Genomic DNA, 9,291 nt, shown 5'->3' with positions numbered 1-9,291 from the left:
GAAGGAGGAGGTTCGCGAAGCGTTGGAGAAACAGTTCGATCTTGCCGGACTACAAGAGTCAGTGGTAAAAACGCTAAGGAAAGCCTATGGGGGAACACAAACCGCCATCATCAGCCTAGTAGTAGAGAACGCACTCAAACTGTTAGCAGCAGGGAGAGTGAGAATAGGCTGGGTTATGTGTCGCCTTAGGGAACAGGTGGCGTTAAAACGGTGCTTTAGATGCCTTGGCTTTGGTCACATTGCGAAGTCATGCACTAACCCAAATGACAGGTCAAAGCAATGCAGGAGATGCGGAGTGGAAGGCCATATCAGCAAGGTCTGCGAAGCTGGCCGAAATTGTCTACTGTGCAAAGGAAAGGAGGGTGTGGACCTTCGGCACATTGCGGGCAGCAGCAGGTACCCGGAATACAGAAGAGCCCTTAGCACAAATCGCAGATGAGGTTGATACAAATCAACCTCAACCACTGCGAGGCGGCGCAGGATCTACTCGCGCAAACCATCCGCGAGAAAAACATCAATGTGGCCATACTAAGTGAACCATACCGAGACCGCGGTGGTAGCGTTTGGGTCAAAGACCAAACGGGCCAAGCAGCGCTGTGGACTTGTGGAGGACAAGCCTTCCAGGAAATAATGGAGCACCCGGAGGGAAGGTGAAGGGCATCCACATCTACAGTTGCTATGCTCCACCCAGCGCTACACTCGTCGAGTATGAGCGGATGCTTGCTGCTCTTGTTTTGGATGCAAGAGGACGTTGGCCGATCATAATAGGAGGCGATTTCAATGCGTGGGCTCTTGAATGGGGCAGCCGGATAACTAATGTGAGGGGACGTGTTCTCCTCGAAGCATTCGCGGAGCTGGACGTGGTACTGGCGAATGTTGGGTCTTCGTACACTTTCCGGGGAAGGGTCCTGGGGTCTATAGTGAACCTGACATACGTGAGTGCCACTTTAGCCAATAGAATCGCTTGGCATGTCAGTGAGGACTATACTCACAGCGCCCACCAGGCAATCTGCATAGAGATCAAGGGCGGATCGAGCTCGAAAAAGAGTTCTCGCAGAATGCCGGGTGGTATGCTTGGCTGGACAGTGAAAGCTTTCGAGGGGACCACGTTTTCCGCGGTGCTCAACTCTGACATATCCCTGAATGGTACGGCTGGAAAGAAAGCCACGCAGATCACTCGATGGGTGACGGAAGCATGCGATGCTACTATGCACAGAAGGCGATTGCTCCCCAGTAGGCAACCCAACTACTGGTGGAACAACGAAATCGCAAGTTTGCGAGCCGCATGTTTTCGGGCAAGGAGGCTTTGCCAGAGGCTCAGGGGAAAACCCGGTGGCGACGGTCGAGAGGAGGCACACAAGCAATTGCGTGGCTGCCTAAAGGAAGCCATTCGGAGGAGCAAAAAGAACTGCTTCAAACAGCTGTGCGACCATGCCGACATAAGCCCTTGGGGCGAGGCTTACAGAGTGGTGATGAAAAGGTTGCGGAAATCGCCCCAGGTGACCTACCCGCGCCTTCTGAAACAGATTGTTACCACTCTGTTCCCTCACCACGAAAATAGGGAAAGGCAAATTTTTGTCCAGCTAAATGACGGCATAATACCGCCTGTAAATGTGGAGGAGCTGCGGGAAATATGTGGTAGGTTCGGTGACAACAAGGCCCCAGGTTTGGATGGCATCCCCAACCGAGCTTTGAAACTGGCAGTGAAGACTAGGCCCGACCTTTTCGCCAACACCTTCGAGGCGTGCCTAAAAGAAGGAATATTCCCTGCCCAGTGGAAAAAGCAAAAATTGGTGTTGCTTCCGAAGCCTGGCAAGCTACCTGGAAACCCAGCGTCGTATCGTCCTATCTGCTTGTTGGATACAATGGTGAAGATGATGGAGAGAGTCATCTACAACAGACTCCTGGCCATCGTCGAAGCCAGCAATGGTTTGTCGGAACGCCAGTTTGATTTCCGACGCGTCCGGTCTACGGTGGACGCAATTAACATGGTGGTAAACCTGGCAAAAGGTGCACTGATTTCTGGCGGCTGCTGTGCCGTGGTGGCGTTGGATGTCAAAAACGCATTCAACTCGGCCAACTGGAATAGAATTAAAGGGGCGTTGGCTGACATAGGTGTCCCCGGATACTTAGCGAATTTGGTGGAAAACTACCTCTCAGAGAGGACTCTCTGGTACGGGACGGATGAGGGCCCCAAAGAGTACATTGGCTGACCTTGGCGGACGCGAAAACGGAAGCGGTCTTGATAACGAAACGCAGGAAAAATAACACTGTAAAAGTGGAGGTCGGTGGACATACGGTCGTATCAAAGCCGGTTATCAAATACCTGGGGGTAATAATTGACACCAAATTGAGTTTTAGGGAACACCTAGAGTATGCATGCCAAAAGGCAGCCAGTGCCACCACGGCACTTGCAAAAATGTTGCCAAATATTGGTGGACCGAAACATTGCCGGAGGTTGGTGCTAGCCGAAGTGGTGCGCTCCATCCTGCTCTACTCGTCGCCTGTGTGGGCAGAGGCGCTTGCAAACTCTCAGAGACGGAAGCAGGTGAACTCGGTTTACCGGCGGATGGCTTTGAGGGTTTGCAGTGCTTTTAGAACCACATCAGATGAGGCAGTATTGGTGGTGACAGGCATGATCCCGGTTGACATTCTGGCCAAAGAAATGAGTGTCCTGTACAGTGCAAGACATATGGAGGGGCATGCACAGCGTAGAAATGCGGCAAGGACGAGTCTACGAAAGGTCGGTGGACGCACAGGCTCATTCCCAACATTAGGGTGTGGCTTGAGCGAAAACATGGGGAGATCAACTACCACATTACCCATTTCCTCACGGGACACGGTGGTTGCTACAGGCAGTATCTGCACCGCTTTGGGTTGGATGATTCTCCGAACTGTCCCAGATGCGATGACATACCGGAGGATCCAGAGCATGTGATGTTTCACTGCCCACGATTTGCTATGGAGAGAAGGAGCTTAAACCAGGTGCTGGGCAGGAGCGAGACCCCGGAGAGCTTGGTTACTGAGATGCTGGAGTCCGAGGAGAAGTGGCTTGCGGTTAGCTCCGCAATCATCCAAATGCAGGAGGAGTTGCTGAAGGAACAAAGAAGGAGGAAAGCTGCAAATAGGAGAAGGATGAGTGCCTAAAAGCAAATCTACCCCAAGCCTAGGTAAAGGAGGATGGTTTGAGGCAACGTACTTTCTGCTATCCTCAGTAAAACAAAAACTGTATACTCAGATGAGGGAAGTAGGTAAATATGGTCGGAATTATTCCACTATGCTAAGTCCCATCTGATCTCTCTTAATTACAGGTCGTCTGTCAGGCCGGCTAAGTAAATGCATCCAATGCCAGATGGAACTGCGCTGTTTATATTCAAGCAAAAGTCGTTAATTCGGGTCATTTACCCACCCAAAAAATTTGGTAGACCAGAAAGAAAAAATATCCTCGGAAAATGGGCTGGTGCCATAAACATGGGACACTGGCTTTTTGGGTCCCACATTTTAGAAGTTTTTTCCCATAAGGCTTGGATAAGGCTTCTTCTCTCCGTGTGAAGGTTAGATCTGTTTTTTTCCCCAATATTCTCTCTTGCCGGGCTAGGGGCGTCCGTGTTTCGAGGTGTTTGGAACATCTGTTGCGGGAGTGGCATTGAACAGATCATAGGTTCCATGAATTCCTTGAAATTTATTTTTTCCTGGTCTGGTGATATGGAATCGTTCGTTACAGTATTGGGAAGGGTCGCATTGCCACTTGGAAGAAAACTAAAAATATTAGAAGGCTTTTATCCAGAAGGGTACAAGTATCCTGTTGTCCGGATAGTTGAGTGGTTAGAGCGCAAGGCTGTCGTACGGAAGGTCGCGGTTCAAATCTCGCTGGTGGCAGTGGGACTTGTATCGTGATTTGACGTCGGATACCAGTCGACTCAGCTGTGAATGAGTACCTGAGTCAAATCAGGGTAATAATCTCGGGCGAGCGCAATGCTGACCACATTGCCTCCTAGTGTACCGTTACGGTCTTGAATGAAGTACTCTAACACACTTCAAGGCCCTGATCCAACATGGATTCTTGCGCCAACGATTATTATTTTTATTACAAGTATCCTATTGTATTCTGTAAGCGTAAACACCGAAGTTTCGAACTAATTTGCGACATAAAACCTCAAAATCCTTTTGAAACATTTTTATGATATTCGTCTGCATTACAATGAGACCTTTATTATATTACTTAAATTATACATATGTAGCTAAATATTCCATAGAATTAGCGGGCGTGTGAATAACATTTAAATAGACGATTTATCAATAGTTACAATTATTAAAACTTCTTTGAAGTCGCCCATCATATAAAAATCCTTCTTCTGACTGTCGCCCTTCAACTCTTTTTATATTCAATCCTCTCGACTTTCACTTCATCACCAATCAATTGATAAACATACGTAACAACAGTTGTGCTCTGTATGTCCATTAGCACAAACGATGGTATTATTGATCTAAGAAAATTGAAATAAATAAGAATAGAAGAAAATTATTATCGAATTGAATAGTTTCTTACGTATCCAACGGATTATAAGCGCCAGTTGCTGAGCCTGGATTGATGTAGAATTTATTTTCATGTTCATATGCTTCAAATTTATGTGTATGGCCGGAAATCAGAATGTCCACATCAAGCTGACGTTGTATTAAAGCTAGTGATTCTGGATCACCCCAAGGAACAACCTGTAACGAAAAATTTGAATTACTCGGAACGGATTTTATTCACAACCGGGCGGTGATATCGCTCATGACGAGATAAACTCCCTCACCAAATGCGGATCCCATGACAATGACTTCATCCAATTGTACTCCAAATCTCCAAGAATTCAGAAGTGACCTTAAACTGCTTTTATTCAACCGCCCTGGCGTTCATTCGATAGCCCAATAACACCACGCCCCTCTATATGTATCCCTGCTCCGCCCACCTACGGTTCCGCAGTATTTCACCCTCCCATCCATCGAATCCCTCTGTAAACCTAAGTCCTAGCTAAGTTAGCATTCTTCTTCTTTTTCTTCAGCCTTTGTCCCGTTCACAAGCGGGGTCGGCTTCGCCATTTGGCTCTATCGAATGCCTGATCTGGGTGCAATCTCGAGGCTTTCAAATCCCCATCCAGCGTATCAAGCCACCGTTGCTTAGGTCTGCCTTTTGGTCGTTTACCATAGACTTCGATGTTCAGACCAATCTTGGCAAGTGAATTCTCGTTAGCACGAATTGCGTGACCATACCATCGAAGACGCCTCTCTCGCAAATTTTCAACGATCAGTGCAACTCCATAACGATCGCAGATATCCTCATTTCGGATGTGATCCAAACGTGTGACGCCACTAGTCCAACGTAGCATCTTCGTCTCCATTACCGCAAGACGTCGTTCATTGTCTTTTATGGTCGGCCAACACTCAGAACCATAGAGAGCGACTGGACGGACGACATTGCGGTAAATTTTAGATTTGAGGCGTTCGTTGATACGTCGATCACAAAGGACACCAGTTGTGGAACGCCACTTCATCCAGGTTGCGTTAATGCGTGAAGCAATTTCATAACGCAGCTCTCCATTGGCTGATAGCGTTGACCCGAGGTATTTAAATCGCTCAGTTCTGGGCAGATCACTACCGCTGACAGTGATTGTGCCTGTTTCATGGGGATCGGTCGTCAAAAATTCAGTTTTGTTTAAATTCAATCAGAGACCGTGTTGCTTGAGGCGATCATTCAATTTTTGAACAAGTTGCTCGAGATCATTTTTGCTATCAGATGTTAGGAAAACATCATCTGCATAAAGCAGTGTGTAGGGCGCTGGACGTTGGATATCCCGTGTGAAGGTGTCCATAACAAGAACAAAGAGGAGTGGTGAGAGGGCACTTCCTTGATGAACTCCAACAGAGACACGAAGCGGTTTTTATACACCCGCCATACTTCGAACTTTATTTTTCGGATCGTGGTAGAGCAATTGAACCCAGCGCACGAGTTCTTCTGGCGCGAAGTGTTGTCGTAAAGCATACCAGATGACTTCGTGTGGTACACGGTCAAACGCTTTCTCTAGATCCAGAAAGGCAATGTAAAGAGGGCGATGCTTCTCACGGTGTTTCTCCGTGAGTAACCGCGCAGCGTGTATTGCATCAGTAGTTCCGCAGTTCTTGACAAATCCGGCTTGATTCACGGTTATTTCAACGATTTCGCGAATACGGTTGTTATGAATGCGTTCAAAAATCTTCATGGTATGGGAAAGTAACCGGATCGGACGGTAATTTGAACATTCTGCTGGGCTACCTTTCTTTTTCCATATTGGAACTGTGGTACTTTCTCGCCAGTCAGATGGTGTTCTTCCTTTCTGAATAACCCGGTTAAAGAATTCACTGAGCCACAGTGTTGGGTCCCAGCTCTTCGCTTTCCAGAGCTCAGATGCGATGTCGTCAGGTCCTGTTGCTTTCCCCGATTTCATTTGTTTTATTGCCTCCTCGACTTCAGTTGCGCTGATTGGTGGAACTGCTCAAAATGTCAGCAATGATTGTGGAAGTGGAGGATGAGCAAATTCTTCAGTTCTCGCCATCTATCCGTTGCGGCTCGACGATCAGTAAGCAAAATACCGTTCTTGTCATTAACACAACAGAAGTGTTCGATATCCTGTGTGCGTTCATCATGGCTTTTAGCAAGTCGATACAGATCTCTCTCGCCATCCCGAGTGTCCAGTTTATCGTAAAGATTTTTGAAATGCTTCGCTCGGGTGACAGCGACCGCTTTCTTTGCTTCCCGGTTGGCATTCTTATAAATTTGCCAATTAGCAGGCGTTTTATCGTCGAGAAATTTGTGGTAGACGCGTTTCTTTTCATGGTCATTCATTTCAACATCATCATTCCAAAGCCAAGTATCTCGGTTGATGTACCGCTTACCCGGCTTGGTGACCCCGACGGTTGCAGAGGCCGCTTTGTGGATCGTGTCTTTCATTTGGTTCCATGATTCTTCCACATTCGTAATGGTTGGCAATCGTATGAGTGAGACCGTTTCTTCTTTCTCACCAAATCGCCACCATTTAATGCGCGGCGGGCCAGTGCGTTCTTCACGCTGTTTTATCGGTGGCTTAATTCGCAGGACGGCAATCAACGGCCGATGTTGAGGTGCGATGGTCTCATAGGGAACAACTTTGCAATTAGTGACAGTGGTAAAATGCTGGCGTCTTATGAGAATATAGTCGATTTGCGTTTTATTGTTCCCACTATAAAATGTGGGCAGATGGGACAATCGTTTGATGAACCATGTATTCATAACTACAAGGTCATGGGTGTCCGCAAAATCGATTATACGCTCGCCACCTTCATTGCGCGCTCCGAACCCCTTTCCCCCATGGCACCTGTTACCGTCTGCCTTTTCACCCACATGACCATTAAGGTCGCCGGCAATGATTATGTAATCGTCAACAGGCACGTGATAAGTCTTTTCATCGAGAAGTTGCCAGAAGGCATCTTTTTCGGCATCAGGTCGACCTGTCTGTGGTGCATACGCGGTGAAGAAGTGAATAGTGCGATCAGCTGATATAATGGTGGGCTTCCTCAGCCGATCATCAAATCGTTCGACTTCTTTAATGGCATCACGGAAATCCTCTGAGATGGCAATGCCAATACGATATTGAGTGTGTGGGTTACCAAAGTAGAGAAGTTTGTAGCGATTTTTACCGCATTCGCGTTCAATGTCACAGCTTTTGGCACCAGACCATCGGGTTTCTTGCAGAGCGCAGATGTCAATGCACCTTTTCCGAAGGGCTCTTGCGAGTTCCTCGGTCTTTCCAGTTAGGGTACCAACATTTAGCGTGCAGAAACGTATTTGTTTTGTTCGTTGCTTTAAATTAAGTCAATAATTGAGTATCACATTATTTTGCCGGTAAAACTAAGTTGTTCCAGGCAAGCCAGGGTGTTAAGTATTAGTCATAAACTACACAAGACAAAGTAAACCCATGCTCACAGCTTACCTGATGTCCGTGCGATAATCCAATTCGAAACTGTCCCACGGTCACAACTTTCTGCTCCGGGTAATTGAGGTTCTAAGGGCAAACAATACAGGATTGAAAATGAAAAACAACAAATTAACGTTTATTAAAATCGGCACAGCTTGGTCAGGGGGCGCAGGGGTCCCCGCGAACTTTACCTCGTCGAAGTCACCGCGAACGATATGGACATCATTTGCGAGAGTTTTCAAATAATCAAAGGATTCTTTTGTGCACAGATTTCCTGTGCAGAGAATGTGATGAATACGTCCGGGTACAAGAAGTTTCTTAAATTTCGATGGTAAACTACTGCAACGATGCGGAATGTGTAAATCGCCCAGAACTAGAACAAGCTGGAAATCAATTTTAACGCCGGATTAACATAGATAATCGGATACAATCGTAAATAGCTACTTCGAGAAAGTCTAGTGAATGATTACCATTTTGTTAATACGTTTTATACACAACCCCTTCTGACAAGCATCAAAATCGAACGGGAAATTCGATGGGGGCGGGCTCGACTCTGTGTAAGCTTCACGGATGGTGATACCCCGGGCTATTTGACAGCTGACATCAAATGTCATCGTACTTTCAAATGCCCTTCCGAGATACGCTGAGTTTGGCTTGAAGTTTACAACGCTTGCGAGCCTCACGAAGCGTACCTGAGTTTACGTCAAACCGTAAACGTCAATTTTCGATCGCACTTAGCTTGCAACGACCCATGTCCTTTGGTAAAAACATTGAGATCAAATGTTAAACCAGGAATTAATTCATTTCGATACCCAGAAGGATGAGATTGTTGAGATAGTCGTAACATTAAATTGCATGACATACAAAAAAGATACAAATCCATTTATTAGCTAATAGTCTCCTCAAAATTCCAATTTGACAGTTAAATACGCAGGAAGCCCTCAAAGCGTTTGCAACTCCACATAATTTCCGTACTAGCAAACCGAACGAATTTCACTACGCTCGTCGCCCGGGCAGAGGCTTGCGAAAATTAAAGTGCCCAGAAACGAAGAACCAAATTGGTGACCAAGTTCCCGGTTACAGTGCGGCTGCACGTCTGTGGAGAAATTCTCCATACAAACTCGGGTTACGGCAACGGTTGAAGGAACATCAAAATGTTCTGGTTGCGAATCTTGCTTGATCGTTTGAAAAGCTTCCGAGCGATTTTAATGTGCTGCGAACACTTGAGACGTTTACATCATATGATGGGGTATTGTTTGGGTGGTTTATGGGTAGGAAGTTACGTCATCCTCGTCTATCCGCCTACACATGTCGGCAT

The 9,291-nt window shown here is 46.7% G+C and overlaps 1 protein-coding gene across 1 annotated transcript; it reads right to left on the bottom strand.

Annotated features, from left to right (window-relative positions):
• Nucleotides 1-4,181: 4,181 nt before the first annotated feature.
• Nucleotides 4,182-8,604, bottom strand: LOC119660836 (vacuolar protein sorting-associated protein 29). The gene is made up of 5 exons (XM_038069708.1): nucleotides 8,444-8,604; nucleotides 8,165-8,356; nucleotides 7,989-8,060; nucleotides 4,550-4,713; nucleotides 4,182-4,487 (listed from the first exon to the last, which is right to left on the bottom strand). Exons 1-5 carry the CDS (start codon nucleotides 8,585-8,587, stop codon nucleotides 4,370-4,372), a joined length of 690 nt encoding a protein of 229 aa, XP_037925636.1. The 5' UTR covers nucleotides 8,588-8,604; the 3' UTR covers nucleotides 4,182-4,369.
• Between the last annotated feature and the right edge of the window lie 687 nt (nucleotides 8,605-9,291).

Source organism: Hermetia illucens, chromosome 7 (assembly GCF_905115235.1).
Source record: "Hermetia illucens chromosome 7, iHerIll2.2.curated.20191125, whole genome shotgun sequence".
In the NCBI taxonomy this organism is placed as follows: domain Eukaryota; kingdom Metazoa; phylum Arthropoda; class Insecta; order Diptera; family Stratiomyidae; genus Hermetia; species Hermetia illucens.
This window is presented reverse-complemented; position numbering and strand designations above follow the sequence as displayed.